This window comes from Wyeomyia smithii, chromosome 3 (genome assembly GCF_029784165.1).
Source record: "Wyeomyia smithii strain HCP4-BCI-WySm-NY-G18 chromosome 3, ASM2978416v1, whole genome shotgun sequence".
NCBI lineage: Eukaryota > Metazoa > Arthropoda > Insecta > Diptera > Culicidae > Wyeomyia > Wyeomyia smithii.
The window spans coordinates 2,876,059-2,888,365 of record NC_073696.1 but is presented as its reverse complement, the minus strand read 5'-3'; the positions used below and the strand labels follow the sequence as shown (position 1 = coordinate 2,888,365).

Below are 12,307 nucleotides of genomic sequence, written 5' to 3'. Positions count from 1 at the left end.
AGTCAGAGGAAGATTCTTCCGTTGGTGATGAATCGCAGGAGGATTCAGATCACGAATACGAAAGCGGAAAATTTTTCGATAGTACATCCAAAGGAGGAGGTGTATCAGCTCAGTTAGACCTCAAATTTGCTGGTGCTTGGCAATCAGTAGTATGCGAACTCGACACAGGAGCGAACACGAGCCTGATTGGTCATGCTTGCTTGTCGAAACTTATTGGGAACGAAAATTCACCACTATTGCCTTCCGAGTTCCGTCTACAAAGCTTCGGTGGAAATCCCATCAAAGTTTTGGGACAAGTTAAGATTCCATGTCGTCGGATGGGAAGAGAATATTGTTTGGTGCTACAAGTAGTCGACGTAGATCATCGTCCCTTACTATCTGCAAAAGTGTGTCGTGTGCTAGGCTTAGTTAAATTCTGCAAAGCAGTTTCTCTGAGCGAACCTAAATCGTCAACATCATATAGCAATTTACTCAACGTTTATCGCATCGAAGCTCAACAAATTGTCGAAGCACACAAAGGACTCTTTGTCGGATATGGAAAACTAGCTGGAAAGGTAGCACTAGAATGCGATAAAAGCATTTCTCCACTAATTCAACAGCCACGTCGAGTACCTATCGCTTTGCAAGGTAAGTTAAAACAAGAATTGTTTTCTCTCGAAAAAGATGGAATAATTGTAAAAGAACCACAACATACCGATTGGGTTAGCAATTTGGTTTTGGTTCAGCGTGGAAAAGCGCAATCAAAAGGCATCCGAATTTGCCTAGACCCCGTTCCTCTCAACAAGGCAATCAAGAGACCCCATTTGCAGTTCATAACTCTTGACGAAATTCTCCCAGAGCTAGGTAAAGCAAAAGTGTTTTCGACAGTGGACACAAAAAAAAAGGATTTTGGCATGTCGTTCTGGATGAACCTAGCAGCAAGCTAACGACATTTTGGACTCCCTATGGACGGTATAGATGGACACGGCTTCCATTTGGCATTTCTTCCGCTTCTGAGATTTTCCAAATGAAGTTGCTGGAAGTAATCCAAGGACTTGACGGAGTAGAGTGTATCGCAGACGACCTGCTCGTGTATAGGAAAGGGAACACGTATGTAGAAGCATTGATCGATCACAACAAAAACTTGAGAAACCTTATGTCCAGACTTGAGCAACGTAATGTTAGACTAAACCATTCGAAACTAAAATTATGCCAGACTTCAGTACCTTTTTACGGACACGTGCTTACCGACCAAGGTTTAAAGCCTGATGAAAGCAAGATCTCAACTATTCGAAACTTTTCTACTCCTTTAAATCGAAAAGAAATTTATCGCTTTATCGGTATGATAAATTATTTGAGCCGTTTTATCCCGAATCTTAGCATGCATATTACAAACATGCGGAAACTGATATCTAATTCCGTTAGCTGGCAATGGACTGCAGTTGAGGAAGGAGAATTTAAAAGCGTGAAAGAGTTGGTATCGGATATTGGAACACTACGCTACTACAACATGAACCTGCCGATAACCATCGAATGTGACGCGAGTTGCTTCGGTTTAGGAGCTGCCGTATATCAACAGGATGGAGTTATTGGATACGCTTCCCGAACGTTAACTGCCACAGAGAAATCGTATGCTCAAATAGAGAAAGAACTACTGGCCATTTTGTTTGCTTGCATCCGTTTCGATCAATTGGTTGTGGGAAATCCTAAAGTCACTATAAAGACGGATCATCGGCCACTCATAAACATTTTTCAGAAGCCACTGTTATCAGCCCCGCGTCGACTTCAGCACATGCTGTTGAATCTCCAGCGGTATACATTAACGTTGGAATATGTGACTGGCAAAGATAATGTGGTTGCCGATGCTCTATCGAGGGCCCCGCTTCACGACGATATTACTGTAGACGCATATAAGAAGAGCAACATATACAAGGTCTTCGAGGATTTGGGAAATGTCAAGATGAGCAATTGCCTAAGTATTTCGGATACTCGCTTAAGCGAAACAATGCAAGCAACAGCAAAAGACTCGACGATGCAGCTCATCATCGAATACATCCTGAATGGTTGGCCAACAACGGCTGACCAAGTGCCCGATAGTGTGAAGATTTATTTTCGTTACTCGCAAGAGCTGTCCACCCAAGACGGACTTATTTTCCGGAACGATAGAATCCTGGTACCGCAACCTTTGCGCAGGAAGCTCATTGATATTTGTCACGCAAGTCATAACGGAATTGAAGCTACGTTGAAGCTGGCTCGAGCGAATGTCTTTTGGCCAGGAATGAGTGCTCAGATAAAAGAAGCTATCCAGTCGTGTGCAACATGTGCTAAATTTGCTGCATCTCAGTCCAATCCGCCTATGATGACTCACGGCATTCCAGTGTACCCTTTTCAATTTGTTTCCATGGATGTGTTTTCTCTGATTACCAAGGAACTAAGAGAGCATTTCTGATGACAGTTGACCATTACTCGGATTACTTTGAAGTTAATATCTTGAAAGATTTGAAACCTGAATCAGTTATAGCCGCCTGCAAGGAGAACTTCGCCCGTCACGGAAAGCCACAAATTATACTAACAGATAACGGTACGAACTTCGTTTGCCGAAAGATGGAAGAATTCGCCATCGAATGGGATTTTCAGCACACTACATCATCTCCTCATCACCAGCAATCTAACGGGAAAGCGGAGGCAGCCGTGAAGATCGCTAAACGTTTACTGAAAAAGTCAGAAGAGTCGGGAATAGATTTTTGGTATGCTCTTTTGCATTGGCGGAATATACCCAATAAAATAGGTTCCAGTCCAGCGGCCCGTTTATTTTCGAGATCCACGAAGTGCGGTATACCGACATCGGCGAAAAACCTATTCCCAAAGGTTGTCGAAGGTGTTCCGAATTCTATCGAGGCAAACCGGAAGAAAATCAAAGTTCGCTATGACAACTCAAGTAAACATCTACCTGATCTTCAAGTTGGATCGCCAGTATATGTGCAGTTAAATCCAGAAATTTCAAAAGAATGGTCTCGTGGCACTGTGTCGAATCGCTTAAGTGAACGTTCTTTCCAGGTGGAGGTAAATGGTGCAGGTTATCGCCGTAGCTTGGTCCACATTAAACCCTGCAAAGATCCTACCACAATTCCAAATTATAGTATTTCAACGAAGTCGTCTCAGCAAGAAACTATTTCTGATACGCCTGTTCCGAATGATACATTTTTCGCGAATGACTGTCATGCGTCGAATCAGTCAGCACCTGCTGCGATTGATGCAGCATCGACTGCGCTCCCCGATATGCCTTCTGCGACACAACGTGGTTTTTATTCAAAAGAGAAACGTGCTTCATTAGCTAAAAGTCCCATCGTACGACCAAGAAGAGAAAGTCGTCTACCAACTAAGCTTAAAGATTATCATGTAGATTTAAGATAACTTTTTTAATAGTGAGGAGGATGTTGCGGTAGTTGCACACCCCTTGACACTAGATGACCCTGTATTGATACCGACACTTTGTTCTAATTTTCATTCGCTATTAGTACGTGCTTCTAGACGGTTCAATAAATGAATTTGGTTTAATTATATCGCGTGTATTACTCAAATAGAAGAACCGTAATCACGCACACGTTCGAGAACAGCGTAGCGACTTTGATCGTGGTCCTGTTTGGTGTAACTAGCGATTAGGATAAAGATCGGCCGAATAACTTTTTTAGTGTCTCGACGGTCTCGTTCGTTCTCACGAACTTCACGGGTGCCTAATTTGCGTAGAAGCTCACTCGGGCGACATCATCCGGGACTTTAGCGTTGTTTTGTGGAAACGTCCTTGTATTTCACATACCAGCCAGCCGTCGAAGAAAACGGTATCAGACTGTTGAAAATCATATTTTCACTACCGAAATTAGAACCAATCCTTTTCAATTTTCACTCTCAATGAACACAGCATCCTTTCAAGTAGATTTTCATCCTTGCATTTCAGACATTTCAGGTTGAAAGTTCCTAGATGCTTAATATTTCGCGTAGCTTCTAATTTATTACCGCGTCGCCAACTGCTCGATTGATGGGTAGTTTGGGGTGATTGAAAGAGGTTTATCTTGCTCGCTAATTTTTTGAAAAGCAAGGCCAAGTACTGGTCTATTGACCTTTATCAAAAATAGGGTCGAAGTCATATAAGTCATCGTGGCCCAAATTCGCTCAGGCAGTCGTTGTCCAAAATTTTCTTCTTTCAGGCACAAATATTTTTGATGGTTCTTCGTTTCCTAGAAGAGAAGCTGAATAATATTCAATCGACTGTAATGAAATAAGAACTTTAAAACAATTAACAAGTAACCAAACTTTTATCACAGACAAACAGACGTGCCTCTTCGAACAAAAATCCTGAAAAACCTTCATCCTTATTCGAAACGTTTCACTCATTCGCCACCATGTGAGCTTATTGCCTACTAACTTGTTTTCGTAAAACGCGTTTTGTCTTTACTAATAGGTGTGCCTGCACGCTTGCTTAAATCAACACAAGCGGCATTACTGATGGTTTCTGTCTTTGATGATGAAATTAGGGTTTGCAATATTCCCGGGAATTGAGGAAAGGAAGAAAATTCTTAGCAAAAATGAGATATCAAATGAAGTTTATTAACAAAAGGTATCAAACAATCGTTTACAATTTCATTATCAATTCACATAGAAAAAAACGAATTAAAAAACAAAACTTGATCAAGTTCATGTTTAGAAATTCATGATAGATTTTTGTCGCAAATGTTAGCAGAAGAGTAGGTTTCAGGGTTTTTATGCCGTCTAACAATCGCTTCAGATCCGCTGACAACTTTTCGTCAAGGCCTAAAAATGTAATTTCTTTCTATAAAACTTTGCTTAAGATCGCTGAATCACCGCTTGTGGCTGATTTCTAAAATACTTCTAAATCACCGATTCCAGCTCTTGCTACATTTCATTAGAAACTGAAGTGTTCAATACTTTTAGTTTGTTGAAGATAAAGTTGAGTGTTAGGTAGGCTGGTTTCAGAGCTTTTGAATGCCTACGTAATCAATTTATCAATTTGCAGGTTTCAAAAATTGTTGTCGAAAAAAAAAGAAAAAATCAAGCGGCTATCCACTTAGTAGTGAACTAACTAGCAAAATAGACATTAGACGAAGCAAATATTTGCTTAATTTTTCGTTGCCGCCTTGAGACGGTCTTAATGTTGAACCTCTGAAAAGCCTCAACCAATACTTGAAAAATGTTTTTAAAAATACATAGTGATTTTTTCGAAGTCTGTCTGAAAATTAAATTGGGCAGTTGAGGGTTAAGCAAATAATTTGATATTGCACGGCAATCAAATATTGATCGTAATTTCAAGCATATATTTGCTTTGTATGATGCACACTTTGAAGCTGCTTCACACTTTTACGACGTAAGTTTCGTGTTTCGATACGATATTTAGTTTTATTGCAATATTCTATGGGAAATTCTTCGAGTGGCTCGGGAATCCCGGGATTCCCGGATTCCGTAATTGCAAACCCTAGATGAAAAGGCACGCTTGCTTATAGCGACACTAGCAGCATTATTGCCCTAAGCAAACTAAGCAAAATTTCAAAATTGGGTCCTAAAGCTATACCAGTTTTTATATATCATTTAAAAAAGCCACGTTTTCTGAGCAAAACGTAGTTTTTAAAAAATGTTCATCGTTTTTTTCGATTTTCAAATGAAAATTAAAATAACTGCTCGAAAGGTCTTAAATGACATTTCGCCCATGTACGGTATGTGGGAGAACTGTCATTTAAGGCATTTCGAGCAGTTTTTTATTCTTCATTTAAAAATCGAAGGAAAACGATAAACATTTATTAAAAATCACGTTTTGCTCAGAAAATTGCACTCTTTCAGCTGGTATATAAAAATCAGAAAACCGTGTAAAACTTTAGGACCCAATTATCGTTATTTTTCAGGTCAATGAAATCGTCATTGAGTGGCATGTCTGTTTGTCTGTGCTTTTATCTTACGTGATCATGTTTCAGCCATCACACATGGGATTTAGGAAGAGAACCGAAACGCAGGTCAATAAGGCCAAACTGAAATCGGACTTAAAAGCTAGTTTCGATTTACCGAAACGTAATAAATCGACAGCCAGACGGCAAATTTCGTTCAACCAAAAAAGTGTTTATCAATTTGCTCTCAGACACGTGTCAATCGAAAGCAACTCATAAACGTCAAACTTCAAAAGGGCCATTACTTATTTTTTTACGCGTTCCGTTTTATCATCGAATAACCCTGGCGTCAGAATCCCCGTTCGTTGCCCCCTTTCCAAAAGCTTTCAATGCAGAAATTACGACGTTCGAATGAATTCTTGTGTTGTGAAAGAAAAGGATACACATTTGTATGGAGTGATTTCCAAGAATAAAAGTGTTTGCCCTTCGCTAGATGAAGAAACTGATTCAACCACAATGATGTGAGCGGTTCTACCTTGAACGTCACTTACGCTGACGGTGATGGCAAGCACAATTCCGTGAAACGCGGGCAACAACCGCATAGAACGCAGTGGAAATTGCGCACTTCTGCCATCCTAGTACCTGGCGTTGATGTAAAGAAAAATTTATTTATCATTGCCACACCAGGCTCAGCACCTCAGTTTCCGATCATAACAAACCTACGCGCTGTTTGTTTACAATTGTAGCCAAATCATTCTCATGTTTGTAAAAGAAGCGGACGAAGACAGGAAGGTTTTTTTCCCGGTGCAATCTTGTACCTGCTTGGTGTTAGCGAAAAGAAAACAGAGTGTCAATCATGCGGTATATTTTGCACCCAACTCTGTCGTACGTAGTGGGGTTAATATTGTGAAAGTTTAAATAAATCTTCTGTAAATTGTTGCGCCTCACTGTGCACAAACCGCATCCCCCAACTCCGTCAACCCAGTGGCTCATTAAAAGTTTGCCTTTTTAACACCATTATCGGTGTGAAAACGTTTCCTTTTGAGTCCTGAATAAAATACACATTGTTGTATTTATTACGCTTGACAGCTTTGGTGTCGGCATCCCGCCAAAATTCATAAACTGCGTCTTTTCTTTGTTGGAAAAGTAATTATTCTTATCGCACATGGTGATGAAAATGCGCCCTATTGGAGAACTTCGCACGAATAAATGCGTTGATAACACTTGAAAACATAAACTAGAATCACAATAGCTGCATTCTGCATATTCAAACAGTAATGATGGTTTTATAACCAGCAGAAGAAATGGAAGTTTTAGTTAGAAGTTATAATCTACGGCCGCAGATGTTAATCATTAAATTTATTCCAATGAAGTCCTGAGGAGGATATTTTGGGTACTTAATCCTCTTTACAGATGATGTGGCACGACTTTATCAAACAATTCAACACTGGCAGCACAAATTTCTTTGTCCTTGCAAATAGATCTCGTAAAAATTAATGACGTCGCGGGAGTAGAGTTTTTTAATTGGCTAAGAACTGTTAATAGTTAATCGTTTTTTTTGCTCGCTTCATTAGCAACGATTATGGCCTAGTGCTCACAGGAAAGAAAAGGGTTACCGCGTTTGAGTCTGTTAGCACTTTGTACAGTTTGTAAAGACAGTACTAGTAGTATGTTATTGAAATTTTTCATGCACATATTTAGCCCAATAATCAACAAAGGCCCTGTGCGACTCGAATAATTACCTCATGAACCTAATTGCAGTCCTATCAGCTGAACGTCATTAACACGGCGACAATTTTTCTCCCTGTTCCCTTTCGCAGCGATGGTCGTCCGTTTCATCACCAAGCGCTTCATCGGCGAGTACGATCCGAACCTGGAAAAGGTCTACTCCTTCCACACCCTGGTGGACAATGAGTTCGTGCAGTTCGAAATATTGGACGCCGCTGGACAACCGAATGTGAATGAGCACTCCTTTTCGAAAGCAGCAGCAGCTTATCACTCGTACTAACTGCTATCATCATTCTTGTTTTTTTTGCGTTTGCCTGCAGGAGGCTGAATGTATGACCTTGGAGGCGAACATCCGGTGGGCGGAGGCCTTCATCCTGATGTACTCGGTGGCGGACAAGTGTAGCTTTGACGAGTGCAATCGGCTCAAATTTCTCATCAATTACAACAAGCGAAGACGTCGGCTAGGGTCGTACAACAAGGTAAGTACAGCAAAGTTTTGGTAGCCGAACCCATCCCGGAAGTGGGATTGGCTAATAATTGCAATTGTTATCACTTGCGAGCGGCAGCACTTTAATGCTTGAGTGACATCAAAGTAAGCAAACTTTGATGTTGTCCTTCTAAGAATAACAAATGCAATTTTCGTTCACTTTCAGGACGCTCTGTTGGACGTCCCGGTGATACTGGTGGGGAACAAAATCGACCAGATTGGTGACCGGATGGTTTCCACCGAGGAAGGCCAACGGCGGGCGAAGGAAATTTCTTGCGCCTGCTTCCACGAGATATCCGTCCGCGAGAGCATCGACCAGGTGAGCGGAGTGTTCCGGGATGCGTGCCGCTTCTGGCGCGTTCTGAACCGTTATCCAAAGCTGAAGCGCTCGACTAGTGACGTGCATGATTTACACTCGGAGGTCGAGCTGATATTGAGCCCGGACAGTATTCTGCCATTTTGCAACTGTGATTTGAGCCACGAAAAACGTCGGTCGATTGTTATTTTGGGTGAGTTGTTAGAGGAAATTTAAATTGTCGGAGGATAATCCAATCATCGTATTTTAGGCCGCCCATGGACGGAGGAGGAACCGGACGAAACGGATGAATCGGAGTCCAGCTGCTGTTCGTCGCAAAAATCGGACGTCGAGGAACCGTTCCGGGGCAGAGCGTCAACCGATGGGACCCTGCTGTCGAGACCCCGTTGGTGGCGCTACACGCCTCCCGGAATGATGATGCCGCACGCCCGGGTCGAACGGCGTATGAGTATTTCGATGCGAGGAAGTAATGCCAGCTATTGAGGATGCGTTTTCGTTTGTATTTTGCTAGAATTACGATTTTCGAAAATGACAATATTGTGATTGTTTAAATGTTCCAAACGTTGCTTCAGCATTGTTGTGCTATACTGAGCTACAAATTGCCGTTTTACTGTAATATTGTAACATGAAAAAAGGCCTACGTATGTAATAAGAAGTGACACCTCAAAATATACAACGATGTAATGAAAATGCATAAAGATGATTTTTCAGTTTTAATTGTTACTCTTCGAAACAAAGTTGTTAATACTGTGCTCGACAACAATTCATAACTGAATATTCAATGCATTTTAACAAATACGAAATATCCATATGAATATCTCATCTTTAAGGTCAAATGCTTGTATAAGAACAAAAAATAGGGAGCTTCGTAGCCGCAAGGTTTCAGAGTTCGCTTTGATAAGCGGGTGGTCCTGGGTTCGCATCTTAATAGAAGCAGGCCATTTGATTGTCAAAGGACTTTAACATGTGTTTATTCTCATGCTCTCCACTATAGACCCTTCCCCTTCTGACTTTCATCCCGACAAAAATAAGTCCCTCTTATAATAAAACTGGTCCGAATAACGAATAATAGTTCTCTTCAGGGAATTGTAATTATGGCGCGGTCTTGGCTGGAGGAACGAACTTTACGAACTAGTTTCATTTTTGTCATATGACTTACATTTTAAATTTAGTAAAGCGGGCAATGTATGCAGTTTGCGAGGATGCGAAAATGAACGGGAATAGAAGGTGTGACCTTTAGGCTTAGAAAAAAATTTCCTTCGTCCAGACGGGACACGAACCCGCAATCTCCGTTGTCTCCGGCAAGGTGTTTTAGCCAATTAAACTATTGGGAAAGGTTTAAATAGTTCTAAACCAAAGTCGAATCACCCTCTACTATTGTGTTCCCGTGTCTCAGCACGCCAACGATGCAAAAAAAATTGCAAAATAAATGGGGGGGGGGGGGGTCTTATAAAACTGCGTAATTATCTGGAGGGAGGTCTTGACTTTGTGACGAAATGCTACGATGGGGGAGGGGGGTGTCAAAAATAAACTAAAATAAAGCTACGTTATTTATGGATGTTCCTTAGGGGTTTTATGCAGAGCCTCGACCGCAAGGTTGACGTAGAACTACATAAAGTTGTTTTTCACATTACTTGTTTTGAATATGTTTAAAATTTTGTGCAAAAGAGGAGTTGTATTGCTACTGAACAGGAATGGGACAAATACTATACAACGCGAAAAAGTTTCAACAGTCAGGGTGCATGCAGATTAAAATAACATTTTATTTTTAATTCTAACGCAAAATGAGAAATGGATAATAAGGATAATTGTTTTTCAATACCATATCGGATATAATGTTGATCGCATATGTGTGCTACTCTGACATAGGGGATTTAAGGCATTTTCCTGATAACATAGTTGAAAGTTGTTTTCACACTGAAAATTTGGCGGCCTATATATTTTGAATTCCAGCATCCCAAAACGTTTGTGTGTTGTCAAAATAAGGCATCTTTTCATTAGAGGAAGTGCCGGCTAATGTATTTTGGTGTGTTGTTTAAATGAGACAACTTTTCATTGGAGAAAGTGGTCTGCTGATGTATCTACTACTGATGCTGCTCCAGTACCGTGGAATGGGGAGAAATTGATCAGTGGGGTGAAATTGATCACCTGAAAATTCTTGATAAAAAATACTAATCAAAAGATATTGCTCTTACAACACTAGGCAATGTTAACGTGTCCCTAAACGCAACTTTTGTATGATTCACATACCTGTCAAAGGTAACCCTTGCATCCCGGTGCAATTTTTCATATTTTCGAAAAAATCTTCTAACTCAGTCAAAACTCAATCAAATTCGATCAAACAAGTTTCCAAATAACAAAAAAAGTATTGTACTTAGAGTAATCTTAGTTGAGGGTTAATTACGTTAAATTTGGAGAAGTGAGTAAAATTTGATAAAAGCTCAAAAAATGTAATTTTCAACAATGATCATTCCATACCATTAAAGAAATACTGATGAATTCGCAGGAAACCACAAAGATTTGATTTTTAGAGTTAGTTTTTGAGCTTTTGCAACAAACCGAATTGAAATCGGTCTAACGACGATCAAATAAGAGCAAATTTAGCAACAAGCAGCTCGTGAACCAAATAAACAAATTTTACCCTTAAATAATGTTATTTTCGTTTCCAAACTAGCTGTAAATGATCTTTTTCAACACAGAAATCATCATTTACCTTTAGCATGTCGAAAAAAAGCACATTGCCAGAAGAATGTATGGATTACAATGGTGATTAATTTCACCCTAATTTATCTCATAGTACCTTATAGAATTATCGAGTTTATTTCATGAAGTAGATGATAGAAATTTCACCAAAAGCCATAGAGGTTTACTGGAGCACATACCAGTACTTGTTTTAAAATTATACTATTTCGGGAAAAATATACATGAAGCTAGTTAATTAGAAATTGTTATTAAAATTGATCAATTTCACCCCGTTCCATGGTACCTCACAAAGGCAATATTTTACTCTGCAGGAAGTGCCGCTGCATTAGATTGCCCTATCACTATCGTAGCTAATACCTGCCGCAGCTGCTGCTATCCGCTTCCACTGCTACTGCCAAGTGAGGACTGCTGTTGTCGCTGTCTAGAACTAATATGAGCAGTTTCATTTTGTTGTTGTTGTTGTTAAAGTTTATCTGTATTTTTATGCATTTGTTGGGTATCTTACATGTTATTACAAAGTTCAAGTGATTTACATTACTGTGTACATCTTTGGTGCGTGAGTTTTGGTTACTGTTTTGCTATCCTTTTTTAATTACAGAGAATTTTAATCCAAAGTTGACCACTTTGGTGGCGTTTGTTTGAAAAGGAAACTACTTAAGACTACTATTTACAGCTTAAATCTAACTTAACCTACTATATACAAGCCGCTTATTAGAGCGTATTCTGAGTGCTGATATTTATGTACAAATTTAGTTTTGGTTTCTGTAATTTTGGCATCTACTCTTGGAGTAGCTGCTTCTTGGTGGAGGTCTGTGATCCTGGTATCATAGGGACAATCGAGAATCATCCGCAATATTATGTTTTGTGCCACCTGGATTTTGTTCCTGTGAGTTTGTGCACATGACTCCCACACCGGAGCCGCGTAAAAGACTGCGGGGGCAATTATTTGTTTGTAGACTGCCAGTTTGTTTGTTCTTGAGAGGCGAGATCTGCGACAAATAAGCGGGTATAGTGACCGAACCAAAGCTGAGCACTTAACCAGTGTCCTCTCCACATGCGATCGGAAAAGAAGCTTCTCGTCGAATAGCAGCCCAAGATAGGTAACTTCGGAAGACCACTCAACCCCGGTACCGTTCATGATCACAACGCATGATGGAGGGGGCTTCAGTTTAGGGGATTGTCGATGAAGGAACATTATTGTTT

The 12,307-nt window shown here is 40.3% G+C and overlaps 1 protein-coding gene and 1 long non-coding RNA gene across 2 annotated transcripts in view; one reads left to right on the top strand and one right to left on the bottom strand.

The window, feature by feature from the left end:
- LOC129732616 (ras-related and estrogen-regulated growth inhibitor) overlaps window positions 1–9,102 on the top strand; it is a 50,462-nt gene extending 41,360 nt beyond the window's left edge. Inside the window, exons 2-5 of the mRNA XM_055693633.1 lie at window positions 7,691–7,827; window positions 7,919–8,077; window positions 8,252–8,594; window positions 8,652–9,102. Coding sequence (XP_055549608.1) covers window positions 7,691–7,827; window positions 7,919–8,077; window positions 8,252–8,594; window positions 8,652–8,884 — 872 coding nt within the window. The 3' untranslated portion in view covers window positions 8,885–9,102. The remainder of the gene's footprint in view (window positions 1–7,690; window positions 7,828–7,918; window positions 8,078–8,251; window positions 8,595–8,651) is intronic.
- LOC129732621 (uncharacterized) lies at window positions 2,073–2,871 on the bottom strand. The gene is made up of 3 exons (XR_008729301.1): window positions 2,756–2,871; window positions 2,569–2,691; window positions 2,073–2,504 (listed from the first exon to the last, which is right to left on the bottom strand). It is a non-coding gene; the product is annotated as an uncharacterized LOC129732621 (long non-coding RNA).
- Window positions 9,103–12,307: the final 3,205 nt, after the last annotated feature.